The sequence below is a fragment of the Hydra viridissima genome, unplaced genomic scaffold (assembly GCF_058129835.1).
Source record: "Hydra viridissima isolate aposymbiotic clone 2 unplaced genomic scaffold, HvirCarnegie_v1 scaffold_2, whole genome shotgun sequence".
Lineage (NCBI taxonomy): Eukaryota > Metazoa > Cnidaria > Hydrozoa > Anthoathecata > Hydridae > Hydra > Hydra viridissima.
The window spans coordinates 18344406-18358373 of record NW_028324301.1 but is presented as its reverse complement, the minus strand read 5'-3'; the positions used below and the strand labels follow the sequence as shown (position 1 = coordinate 18358373).

At 30.6% G+C, this 13968-nt stretch overlaps 2 protein-coding genes across 2 annotated transcripts; one reads left to right on the top strand and one right to left on the bottom strand.

Annotated features, from left to right (window-relative positions):
* Positions 1-365: 365 nt before the first annotated feature.
* LOC145190410 (uncharacterized) lies at positions 366-1395 on the bottom strand. Its single transcript, XM_090078548.1, has one exon. It carries the CDS (start codon positions 1262-1264, stop codon positions 485-487), a length of 780 nt encoding a protein of 259 aa, XP_089934674.1. The 5' UTR covers positions 1265-1395; the 3' UTR covers positions 366-484.
* A 3429-nt stretch (positions 1396-4824) lies between these two features.
* LOC145186774 (uncharacterized) lies at positions 4825-13795 on the top strand. The gene is made up of 3 exons (XM_080063025.2): positions 4825-5402; positions 11150-12883; positions 13019-13795. Exons 1-3 carry the CDS (start codon positions 5096-5098, stop codon positions 13666-13668), a joined length of 2691 nt encoding a protein of 896 aa, XP_079919151.2. The 5' UTR covers positions 4825-5095; the 3' UTR covers positions 13669-13795.
* The last annotated feature ends 173 nt before the right edge of the window (positions 13796-13968 follow it).

The following is a 13968-nucleotide window of genomic DNA, read 5'->3' as shown; positions in this document are numbered from 1 at the left end:
AACAGATGGAGCACATTATATCCCTACTGGTTTTGTTGATAGTGAAAGTACTTCAGGAATTGTTATTCAAGGAGATTGGAGAAAAGAATTACAAGCTCAAGGATGTTTGCTTAATTTCTCAAAATCAAAAAGTAATAGATCTGTTTTTGATGCAATTGCAATAAGAAACACTTTTAAAGATTATTTTAATTCATGTAAAGGAAGCCTTTCGTGGCAATTGGACTATGTTCAATCATGTGGCCACAATCCAGTTAATAACTAGAGTATATGTAATATACTTTAATAAACTTTCTTTTGAATGACAATTTGATATATTTAACAAAGCAATACTTTTTTATTTTTATAAATTTTAGATATGCCCCAATAGTTACTTAAAAGTTAATAAAAGACTTATGTTATACCTCGGTTAGTTGGTTAAACAAAATAGTAAGCTAGACTCTAATATTTACATTTTTTATTCACATTAATAGGTTAAACAGAGATGCTAGATTGTTTCATCTTTATCTGGAAACTCTAATTTGAGAAGAAGTGCTTGTATTTGAACTTTAGCCAAGGCTTTGGAATAGTTGTTTAATCGCTTTAGCTGTGGAATTAATGATTTCATAAATAAATAATCTTCATCCTTCTCTTCTTCAGTCGGATTTTCAATACTAGAGTTGATCTTTTCTAATGTTTTCACTAAAGTTTTGTCAAGTAAATCATCAGAATCTAATTTTTTTCTTTTTCTTTTAGTTTTGTTATTAGTATGAATTGTCGATTCACTTGACTCTACTTGCACACAAGAATTTATATAATCGTTTTTTTCAGTCACATCTTCAGATAAATGCTCCTTGTTCAATGGATGATGAATATTTTCAACTTGCTCACAAGCCACCTCAACGTTTTCCTCCAAATTCGTTGTTTCTAATCTGGAATCAGAGGTTGAACAAATATTCGATGTTGTTTCACGATGTTCTATAAAAGTATTTAGCCAATCGAGCTGAAGAAACTGAGGTGGAACTGAATTCCTTCCAGAACCTGATGGGATATTTCTATTTGATTTCAGCCACCTTCCATAACTACTTCGAATGCTTTTATATTTTTCTTCCGCTTGATTAGCAGATAAGTTATACAGACGACCAATTTCTTCCCATGCATTTTTCTTTTTCCATTTGTCTTTAAATTCCTTATCAAACTTGTCATACAAAATTGGAAACTTTTGAACTTCGTTCATAAAATCTGCATTAGAGATTTTTTCTAACACACAAGATGGAGCCGTCGCCATGCTTTGTAAATTATGGTGTTGTGAATAACGTCTTCAAGATGCAATTAGCGTGTGTGTAGGTGTTAATGTATGTAGGTGCTAATGTGTGTAGGTGTTAATGTATGTAGTTGTTAATGCATGTAGTTGTTAATGCATGTATGGTTTTAATGTATTCAATGTGTTAATATAAGGCGGTTGTACTACAGAGTAAAAGGGGAGTGGAGTTTGTAAATTGTATGATTCGCAGCCAGATGGGAAAAATATCGTCAAGTTCATAAAGAAAGCAATGAGTCATTAGTGTCTTAGGGAAGGTTAAAATAATTCCTCACAATGGCGATATTTTGTAAACTTTATTGTTGTACAACAGTTATTGCGTGATTTCCATTAAAAAAATAAGCTGCGCGTTTTGCACAAAAAACAAAATACTGTTGCAGAATTAGATTTTTTTCAAAACTCACAACTGCAGTTGTACAACATAAAATTTGTTGTACAACCGACGTTAAGTTGTGCAACTAACACTAGAAAATGTTTCCATTATAAAACAAAGTTGTTGTACAACTGTTGTACGACATTCCTACAACTATTGGAAACCAAGCTATCCCCTTCGTACACGGGCACATGGAATGTGTTTAAAAAAATTTTTTTTTAAATAAAAATAATGTAGTAGGCCTCCTTATGGGGTATGTAAAGTTTTGTTAAAATATTTCATCAATTATTCAAAATAGGGCATGTGTACATTTGTACACAGCGTGTATCAATCTTGCTGTAAAGGTTTTTGTAGACAATATTATATCAAAAGAAATCCTTACAAAAAAACTCAAAAAGCTGAAACAAATCAATAGTTCATTTTTTAACCTTTCTTTTAAAGATATAAAAATATTTATGTCATGTCACAACATTACCAAATCAATACAAAAAAAGAACAAAATGTTTTTCAGTTTTTTACCAACGAATTATTTCATGTGAAATAATTGAAAACAGTTTTTATCACCAGTGCAACAAAGAAATAGATTACACTTGATGCATTTGACTCTGCTGCGACCATTGCATCCTTCAAATTTGCAGCGCTGACCCTGTTCCTTGATGCAGACAGGGAAATGGTCAAACCGGTCATAGCGGATCTCCACGGCTGGTCTTTCTGCCGGTCTTGCCCGCTTTGGAGGAGGTGTAACCACAGAAGATGTTGATGTTGACAAATCACCTGAATCTGTGATTGGTGCTGTTGCAGTAATTCTTGGCCTTCCAACTGGTCGGCAAGCAATTGGTGTTGTCAAGTGGGCTTTCACTAGTGTGGCAGCAATCTCATTTCTGAAATTGAGGAGATCCAAACTTTGACTTTTTGGAGTACCATTTTGTATTTCAATGTCTTGATACTCAAGCCATGAATTGACAAGGGCAAAATCCACGAAGTGAAAAATCATGCGTACAGGCCACTTCTTAGTTTTCGCCTTTATCCTATACAAAGCAATGAGGAAGTCCATTTTGTCCACTCCCCCCATGTTTTCATTGTAGACTTTTACACATTTGGGTCTGTCCACTTGAATATATTCCTTTTTGCTTTCACTCCACCTTCTTACTGTGCCCATTTCTTCGATTCCAACAAAGCTGGAGGCAAGAGTGACAGCTCCATTGTCCATCCACCTGACCACACATATGTCACCTTCTGCTGAGACTTTGCAGTCGGTTAATCCACGTCCACCCTTCTTCATTTCTTTTTCAGATTTTAACGGACACCCCATTAATCTGTTGGATTTAACAACACCTAGGGACTGAATCCCTAACATTTTCAGCTGTCTAATTAGGATCATGCCAGTAAAGTAATTATCAAAACAGAGCTTGTAGTTTTTATGTTTTGGAATAGTTTCTGACAATCTTAGGACAATAGAAGCACCAAGTCCCAGGTGTTTGTACTCTTCTGATATGCCTGTACCTGCACCCTGATATAGTTCAAAATCAACTGCCCTACCAGAGGTGCCACAGACAACAAAGTTTTTTACCCCTACTGGATTCGGCTTTCCTTTGATGTACTGTTTAGCAGGTACTCTACCTGTGAAAGGGATCATCTGCTCATCCACAGAGTTGTACTCTTCTCTTGGTAACTTGAGACAGCGAGAACGTACTGTGTTTATCAGAGGCTGAACTTTCCAGAATTTATTTGTTCCTTGTTCTGGATTAGGATCGGCATTGATATGAATGCTGTTTCGCAGCTTTAAATAGCGGTTTATAGGCATTACATCTGCGACTGCATTTACTCTAGTTGCTCTTTGCCAGTACATCCTTATTCTGGGAAAACCTAAATTTGCCATTACTATTGTGATACCAAAAAATTTCTGAATTTCAGCTGTTGTAGTATTTAGAGTTTTACCAGTTTGGCGTAGATGATAAATGTTTGTTTGTTCAGCAAATGTTTCAAATATTTCTGGTTTAAAGTAATTAAAAAAATATGAGGATGGTGAAAGTAAGCCATCTCCCAAGTTCAAATTGTCCAGCCATTCTGAGCTGCTTTCAAATGCTCCTTGAAGAGACTGCCACTTAATCTGAGTCTTTTTTTCTCTTTTGTTCCCACTGTTCACAGATGTGGCGGGCTGATCATCTTCATCTGGTCTTTCAATTTGATCCTCAATTTTATCAGTCAGCATATCAGCAGCAGAAGGGTTAAAGGTCTCATCCCCAGAGTCATCAGAATCTGATAATTCAAGTTCTGAGTCATCAAGATGCTGCAACATATCTTCAACTGTAAACCGCCTTCGTGGATTATCTGAAAATATATTTAACATATTATACCTATTTATCTTTGATTATAAAATCAATTTGATAAAACTTAGTAACAAAATAAATATGACAGGCTTAAAACAAATGTTTGATTATACAAACACAAGGCAGGGCCATTAGCTTCAGTAGGTAGACTTAAATAAAATATTTCATTTTTAATGATTCTAATACAACCTTTTGATATTAAATAAACAGCTAAACTATTAAACAAAACACATTTTGTATCTGAGATTTAAAGAAATATATATACACACATGCAATTATTAACTCACGATAATCACACAAAAAGAAATTCAATGTTGAGTTTCACCTTACTAGTTTTACTATTCTCTCTTCTCGTTGCAATTAACACACAGTGTGTACAAATGTACACAGTATTATACAAAAAATTTTTCAGCAAAGAATAGTCACCTGTTATATTTTAAACTTATGTGTATGCAATTAAAAACATATTATTAAATACATCTGATACAAAATTTGACTTGAGATAATTTATAATTCTCAAACTATAATAAAGAAAAAACTTACCACGAAGTATTTTTTTGCCGTCAACGTCATGTTGAAATATCTAGATACAGAAATCTTACTTAAAGAAGACAAGCTACACGAAGGTAGGACTGGTGTGCACTATTGTATGCATCGTGTTTCAATTATTATTTTGCTTAAGCTTCATAGTAAAAAATAAACATGACGAAGTGTGTACGTTTGTACACATTGTGTACGAAGGGGCTATAGAGATTAGTGACCGAAACCGAAACTGCCTTTTTAAAAAAACAGAAATAAGATAGTGTTCCAAATAGGTCCGCTTCAGACCTATTTGGGAGCACTATCTTACTACTGTTTCAGTTGATAAATAAATGCAGCTAAGGTTTAATACACCAGAGTTGTTCTCCAAAGGTTTACCCGAATTGCGAATCGGTTAAACCATATTTATTGCAATATACAAATCGGAAACAATTTCCAAATGTTATTAATTTCCAAATGCTAATTAGAAATGCTTAAATTAATTTGATAACGAGTCATATACTTATTTCAAGTTATGCGGTAATTCAACTAACAAGACTTTTTCATTTTGAAAAAATGAATAAGTGTTACTTCGGTCATACAAACTGTCTTTTGCTTAGCAGACATTTGAGATTGTTAGCTGACAAAACAGTACGTGACTGGAGAAGAGTCTTAGGTGAGCTTGGTGTCTCTGATGAAAAGATAGCTTTAAATGATCAAGATTGTGAAACTCGAAATATTACAGATTCCCGTGAAATTGCATATCAAGGCTACCTTTTATGGCAGAGAGAAATTTCTAAAGAGGCATCATTTTGTAAGCTATTTCAAGCATTAGAAAGAGCAGGAAGAAAGGATTTAGTTGATGAGTTTTCTCTAGAAAATGGTAAATATAAACATGGTTTTTCCCCTCTACTTTAAATGATATATGTGTAAATTTATAAGCACATGCAGTAGCATGTGCTTATAAATTTAAAATGAACAATAAATTATAAAATGAACAATAAATTGTGAACAATGAATTAAAATGAACAATAAATTATGCAATTTAAAATGAACAATAAATTATAATTGCATAAACTTAAAACATATCTTTTAAAGTTGTTGCAGTCCTTGTGGCTGTTCACATTTTTTTATATTTTGAATGCCACAATTTTTTCTTAACCTTTGTGTTTTAAAATGCTAGTATTTTGTTTATGTTATTGATACTTTATTTTCAAACTTAGGTTTTTCAATTTTTTCTTAGTTATTCAATGGTTAGTGCGAGTCTAAAGGATATATTATATCTTTTTGTTTTATGTAACAGTTCTTTGCCTTTCCTGTAAAATCAGGATTTGTGGACTTGTTGCCTTTCTGCAGTAATTCATATATATATATATATATATATATATATATATATATATATATATATATATATATATATATATATATATATATATATATATATATATATATATATATGTTTATGTATATGTATATATTGTTACAAGCTAAAAATCAAAGAGCATTTCATATAAATCTGCAATATTATTCAAACAGGTAAAAATCTTTTAAAAGTCATAACCTGATGTAAATAATCTTAACATTGAGAATATTGTTTAAGAATGTAATGGAGCAGCCACTGTGAATGGAAAATTTAATGGTTTGCTGGCTATAATTCTAAAACAAAATAAAAACATGCTTTCATATTTATTATAATGTATATCACCATGTATAACACAAACTTTAAAATCAAGCAAATATTTTCTTTCCTTTTTAACATAATTCATAAGATCTACACATTCATTCCTTACCAAAGTGAAAATACTTACAGTTGGCTTATCCAAATTATTGGTTACCAAAAAAGTTGTTAGATAACAAATGTATCTTGTAAGTTAGCTCTAATTTTTTTTTTTTAGCTGTTTTTCTAACCTTTTCTGATCTTTTGTTAAACCTCTTAACTTTTGATTAGTTTTATGCAGCATTGTTTTGATTATATGATCCAAAAACAACATTTTAATCAGCTTACTTGATGAATTTATACATTTTGAACACTTTTTTTATTTAACAAATTGATTTCAATATTAACAAAAAGATTTCAATAATGCTATATCTTTAACTTTAAACATGTTAAATTTCTGAGGCAATAAAGCTGCATTTAACAAAACTCAGTTTTATAGTAACATTTAGTAATATATAGTAATAGTTTTATAATATAGTTATAATCTTGCTAACCTTCTAACCTGCATACGTGTGGAGCTCCCTATTCAAATGGGAGTGGGAAATGTAACTTATCATCTAGGAATCTATATTCGCAAATTAATTAAAATCTGGACATATAAGCATTTTTATACAAGCATTCTGTTAATCTGAATTGTATTCTAATTCTTTTTCCACTTTTTTCACTTTGTTTTATGAATAAAGAGGTTGTCTAAGATATAAGCTATTTTACAAGCTTTTATGGTGGTGCAAATGACCCTTTTTTGGATATCCTTATTCATAAAACTGTTGTATACTGGGACATGAGACACATGAGTTATTCCATATAAAATCATAAAGAAAAACATATTTGTTAGCCTTATGTCACAGAATTGGTTTATTTTTACTTTATTTGTGGTCTATAGTAAATATGATTTACATATTTAAATCTGAATCAGATATACTTTGTGACCTAATATTGTTATTGGTGGAGAAAATGGCATATAACTTTGGAATTAAAATAAATTCAGATTCATTCATTTGGAATTAAAATAAGTTCAGATTCATTCATTTGGAGCTAAAATCTCTAGTAATCCTACCCACCAAAATCTATCATAAAAACATGTAATATATTTCCATTTTTTAAATGATTAACAAAATCTCTATTACTTTTGTTTTTTGGGATAATATTGAATACTTGAGTAATTGTATCAATGATTATTATTTTATAATTTATTGTTTTTAAACTAATAGGAATAAAATATATACATCCTTGTGCCAGGAACTATTCTACCATTTAAATATCTTTTTTCTAACTGTGCTTGAGTTTGATAGATTTTCTCTATTGAAATTTACTTAAAACAACTTCCATTTATCTTTTATCGCATTTATCATAAGTTGATCAAGTTTTTAAAAGTTTTATATTCTGCTACACAGCAATCAGAAATGTACTTCATGCATCATAGGTCAGGTAGATTTTTGTTTATGATTTTTTAAATATTTTCTCAAGTATCTAGTTTGTGTTTTTGCAATATAAGATAAGTTGTAAGATTGTCAATGCTGTTGCATAACAAATCAAATAGCTCATTGAGTGGCAATGTTTGAACACAAGTGTTGTACAGTCAGTACTCTGCCATTATTTGAATACTATATCTTCTAGCTTATTGTCTATAAACTCTTGCATTTTGCATCGGTGCAGCATACATTCAGCATTTTCAAGGTAACAAACAGCTAAAGCCATAAAATCCTTATAACTTTTATTGCACCTGATTGGTTCAATCAGAAATTTTTCATTTTGGTAATGTACTAAAAAACTGTAAGAACCTGATCCATTAGTTGTAATGCACCACTTATGTTTAAGATTGGAAAACTTTGACATTATGATATTTTTTTTTTAAATACAAAATGTAATTCATGAAAGCTTGAAATTTGAACTAAAGATTTTTTTATTTGTGTTTTTAAAACATATTTCAGAAATGTTTTAATAAAAATCCAAGGAGGTAGCTGGCTAGCAAAGTGATCCCTTGACAGCTCCCTGTTCCCATGAAACTTTTCACTAAGTAATTGAAAAAGTTTTGTTTTTACAAAATGTCTTTAAAGCAGAGGATCCAAAATCGAGAAAAAACAGAGTCAAGAAAAATTGAGAAAAAATCAGAGTTTTGATAAAACTTTGTTACAAATTAAAAAATTAAACTATCTAGTTGATAATTAAATTACATTGTTTTATTTACTTTTTTTAATTTTGTATATTTAGATTCATAATTCATAATAAATTTTTAAAAAATTTATATTTTTATATTTCTTAATACTTAAATATTTTTCTTATCACAATCTTTTAACAAACAAGTTTTATCTAATAAATGGCTTTCTAACCGGCATCGGTTAGGAAGAAGGCGTGAACTTTCAGTTAAATGCCCTTCCGCTGTGCTCTGTAATAAAGACTTCTTGGGGTACCTATAGTAAGATCTTTATAAATAATATTTTAAAAAGATGAAAACATGGATGGCTAGTTCAAATTTCAAAACTGCTTCTGATTTCACACCAGTTACTTTGTATTCTTTTAACTGATCGATGAAGGTCTTAACTTTTTTTTGGCTTTTTAGCTGTTGATTGATGTTGATTGAATTTCGACCAAGAAAGATGTCGATTGTGATGGTTTTTCTAGTTTGCTTTTAGCGCGATCATCTGATTTTGTTTGGAGACTATTTTCTTTTGTTGCAAATAGTTGATCAAATAATTTTGCAGCATAAACTTGAATATCTTTTTTGGAAGCGTAAAAAAAAGTGTGGTTTTTTTTTTAAAAAAATTGGGATTGTGCAAATAACAACTCAATGATACCATATAATGTTTTTACGATTTTTGTATCTGGAGATTAATGCCTCTGCAAAATTAGAACTGATGTCAGTTTCTACAACCTTCAATTTCCTTACTAACGTTTCCATAATGATGTCACACTCCAAAATTGTTGTACTTGGTTTTTCCAAGCAAACTACAGCGTCAGCAATGACTTCCAATAAGTCAGACAGCGATTTTAAGAAATCCAAGTCAATTTCATCTAACATGTTTAAGCAGTTTAGTTCTTCAAGTGTTTTTTTTTTACAGCTTCTAAGCAATCCAAAAATCTTTTGATCATCTGAAAAACACTGTACCATCTAGTATGGTTGTTGAGCAACAGTCCTTTGTCATGCAAAGATCTGTAAATTTTGTGTATTATTCTTTTAAGAACTTCATATCTATGAATATTTTAAAAACTTAATTAGTATTCGAAGTTTCTGTAGACTTTTTTCGATATTTTCTTCATACTCAATCTCATTCTCCGAAAAGTCAAACAGAAGCTCTCCTTCAGTCTCTCCATCAGTTTCCGTTTCTCTTTCAATATCCGACTCAGTTTCTTTATTCAGAATTTTGCGACAATCTTTTTTAGCGTATATCAAGTCACAAACACTCAAATGAATTGAATGATTCTGGCAGATTTGATGTGGAAACTTAAATATGATACTCAATTTCACCATCCAGCTACAGCCATCCGTAGTTTTTTCCAGCTACAGCCACCTGTAACATCTTCATCATCTATACTGAATTCTTTTAATTTTTGCATTATCAAAAAGTTAAATGTTTTGGCAGAACTAGAAGACGGCAACTTCACCATTTCTAAACAATATGTTCGGTCATGATGAACATTTAAATTGTAGTATCTTCTACCTCAATTGTTACACCATTCGTCACCTGTTAGTCAAAATGTTTCTTCTTTTGCTTTTAAGTATGTTTTATTATATGGTTTTGAATAGAACAAGCTTTTTTTTTGAGGTTTTTTCCACCACCACTACCTGTCCCACTGTGCATTACTAATTACTTTGTGATGTAAATTAGTGTTGATATTGAACAAAGAGAACACTTATATTTTGAAAACAACATGAACTATTGTAAAAGCAGCGTAGAAATGAAATAAGACTTTAATTATTTTATGAGTAAAAATTGATATTTTCTAAAAACCTTGTCGAAGTTCCGTCGAGGTTTCTCGATTTCTCTCGAACTCCGAAAAACCGAGAAAAATCCGACAAGATGGAGTTCCGAATGGATCCATTGCTTTAAAGACATTGAAATGTCTTAAAAGCCCAAAATGCTCAAAAAAATTTTAAATGCTGAAAACATTTCTAAGGCCATACTTTGATCAAGTAGTAGAGACAAAGCATAAATTATTTAAAGAGTTAATATGACTTTTTTTCTACTGAAAAGCAGTCAAATTTATTCTTTAAACAATTTATAAGTCAATATTTTTGAATAAAATAAGATAAAGAAGGCATTTCTTGAGACTATCAAGTCCTGAAGTACTATTTTTAAGTTACTTGTGAAAATCTATTGGGGTTCTAAATTTTTAAAAAGTACTTCAAGCCACTATCAATATATTTAATGTAAAATTTGCTTTGTTGGCTCTTCACACTATCAGCTGAATCAGTATTTTGTATTTTTAGTTCAAATTTTTGCAATTGTTATTTATTTATTATGGAGTGCAAATGAGGCAGAAATGAACCAATTCTGTAACATAAGGATGAAATGGTCTGGAAGATTTTTTATGGAATGACCCACATAGTTTCACCCTATTGATGTTGTTGATAATTTTTTCCCATAATGCCTCAAATGCATCAGTGGAGCCCTGCCCTTACCTCAGCTGAACTTGTACATGTTCTTGAATATATATATATATTTATGTGTGTGTGTGTATATATATATATGTGTGTGTGTGTGTGTGTGTGTGTGTGTGTGTGTGTGTGTGTGTGTGTGTGTGTGTGTGTGTGTGTGTGTGTGTGTGTGTGTGTGTATATATGTGTATGTATGTATGTATGTATGTATGTATGTATGTATGTATGTATGTATGTATGTATGTATGTATGTATGTATGTATGTATGTATGTATGTATGTACTTTTTTTTAGATGTTTTTTTTTCTCTTTTATAGATGCTAATGACTTGAATCCAATTTTCCTACAATCAACTGCTAAGCTTTTTGGACGAGCAGTAGATCTAAAAAGATTGGTTAATTTTTGTGTTTGTTCCTCAAGTAAATTATTAGTGATAAATGGTCTACCAGGTGTAGGTAAATCTGTTTTGCTCAGGAATGGAATTAAAGAAGCTCATGAAAAGCAATCCGACATTTTTTTTGTTGTGCCTATGTTTCCATCTAGCTGTGCTGAGACAACATGGGGACTTGAAGATATTGCAGTTGCTACTTTAGAAGAAATTAATCCAGGGAAGTGTGTTATTAAACATCGTGTTGCAACTTTGCATAAAAAACTTAATGTAATTACTCAACCAACCATTTTAGTACTAGAAATAGCTCAGTTGAATTTCAAGCCTGAGGGAGAATTACAGTTCTGGTCTTTTATTTATGAGGTTTTGAGTGCAGACAATAACTTTTTAAAAATTATTGTTACCACATGTAAAAGTCCAGATCTTAGCCAAATGAATCATGTAAAAGTTGATCATATTTCATTAAAGGGCTTAAAAAAATTTGAAGCTATTAAACTTCTTCAAGATATTAGTCCTACTTTATCAAATAATCAGTGTAATAAAATTGTCAAAAAATGCAGTGGAAATCCATTTATTTTATTGAAATTTGCTGCACATATTAAAAATTTTCAGGATCATGAAAAAGAACTGTCAGAGTTTCTTAATACACTTTGCAGTGATGATGTTAATTATTCTTTAAAGCTCTTTATGAGAAGGACAAATTTGCAAAGAGATATGCGTCTGATATTTGATGACCTTGAAGATGATGAAAAAATCACCCTTGTTAAGTTATGCTGTTTCAGCGAAAAAATAAAAATACATTCTGTCACTCGTTTATTTGGTGAGGTTGTTGCAGAAACTGTCAGGCATTTATATTCTAACCATTGTCTACTAGAAAGAAGTAAGTGTGGGAGATATTATCGTCTGTGTGAAATAACAAGGTCATTTATACAAGAATATACTCAAAACTCAGAAGTTTTGAAAAATACTTTTCTTGAAGCGAAATCTGTTTACATAGTTGATAAGTTAAAGCTACTACTTCAGTATGATGAGTTTTTCTTCTCTCCATTTCAATCGACAAATATGGAAAGTAATTTAGTTAAAAGTTATCAGAATCGATGTAAAATCTGTGTCACAAGTAAATGCAGGTGCATCCTGCCTAATATCCTTCAAGGTTCTTTTCAAAGAAAGAAGCGTTTGATTATTCGTGCTATAAAACTTGGCTTAAATCATATTGATGAAGTATTCTCAAAGACACTTCTTGTATGTTTTCAAACACTGCATTTTTTGAGAAACTATTTAGCAAATGAGGAGTTGTGCATGATTTATGATTTAGTTTTAAAAAAGGTAAATGAACGAGGTGACAAATTTCAATGTGCTGCAGCTATGGCAAGTACAGTTCTTGTTAAAGTCTATCATAGTATGTGTCATGAGAACGTGCAGAATATTTCTATTTTGACTGAATCAATTATAGTTTTAGAGAAATTTAAGTTAAAACTTCCAACTCATTATCTAGAGTTACTTGCAATCTATTATTTAAATCGAGGTTATTTGCAGGGCTATTACAATGATCGGTTTAAAGCAGGTTTAAAAGATATAGATAAAGGAAGAATAATCCTTACAGGTTTACCTTCCACACCAAAAATTGCTATTGAAGAGTTATCTGTTTTTGGCTTTGAAGCTGGTGAGGTTATTATAGTTAAGAGTTATTAAAATTATCCTAAAGTTTGTTTTATATGTATTTGACATGTCTAAATTTTGTTTATTTTTTTGTTTTGTTTTATTTTTTATTATTTCTATTGTATTGTATTTTAAATAGCAATTTATTATCGTAACAATATGTTCCAAAAGTCTTACAATCAGCGAGAGATACAAGTTGATGGCTACAGGAAGTATTTAGGGATCCATCCTTTTACTGCTAAAACTTTACAATATCATGGACAATGTCTTTTAAAATTAAAACATTATGACCACGCAATTACTTGTTGCCTTATTTCTTATCAAATGTATTTAAAAGTTGATGGAAAAGGATTTACTACAATGAGGGTTCTTTCTATATATGGAAAAGTAATGCTAAGTAAAGGGGCTGTACAAGAAGGTATTAAAAAACTTAAATTAGCTATTCAACACGGAGAAGAACTTTTTGGAGAACATGATTGTGTTGCTTCCTGTTATGAGGAACTTGCAGAAGCAAAAGAGTCTATTGATCCTAAGGATAGTGAAATTTCTTCCTTAAAGGCTAAAGCATCAGAGATTCGTACGCAGTTTAACAGAAAAATTAGTAATAGTAAGCACAAATTTAGTAGGTTAGATTCTTTTAATGAAGAAAAAAATGGTTTGAAAAAACCTTTCAAATGTTTTAAAAAGCTGGACTACTCTTTCTGTTATATAGCTATCTTGATGGTTATTGCAGTAGTTTTTCGGTTTATGCTTGAATCAATCAGTGTTTCTTGTAATAGTGAACTTTAAGTGAACAAACTTTTACTTATCCTAAAATTTGATATAAGAATGTTTAACATTTAAGCAAAAGTATATATTAATTGCTTTTAATATATACCTTTGCATAAGTCTTTACTTTGAAACAAATTTTATGGAATAAATTTTTAATTTAAGAGAAAATAAGTAAACTTCATTGAGTAAGTAACAAAGGTTAAATGATTAATTTTAGTGTATAATTAACATCTATTTAGGGTGAGTATTTTTTAATTCACTTAATAAAGGTGAATGGTTTGTTTTAGTAAACAAAGTTAACCAGTTTTTAACTGGTTC

What these genes read in the sequence shown, in the direction of transcription:
- LOC145186774 (XM_080063025.2), top strand. Translation starts at nt 5,096, where the DNA reads ATGAATAAGTGTTACTTCGGTCATACAAACTGTCTTTTGCTTAGCAGA. An exon ending in TGAGTTTTCTCTAGAAAATG is followed by an intron (nt 5,403 to 11,149) that starts GTAAATATAAAC and finishes TCTCTTTTATAG; the next exon opens with ATGCTAATGACTTGAATCCA. An exon ending in TGTTTTTGGCTTTGAAGCTG is followed by an intron (nt 12,884 to 13,018) that starts GTGAGGTTATTA and finishes TATTTTAAATAG; the next exon opens with CAATTTATTATCGTAACAAT.
- LOC145190410 (XM_090078548.1), bottom strand. Translation starts at nt 1,264, where the DNA reads ATGGCGACGGCTCCATCTTGTGTGTTAGAAAAAATCTCTAATGCAGAT.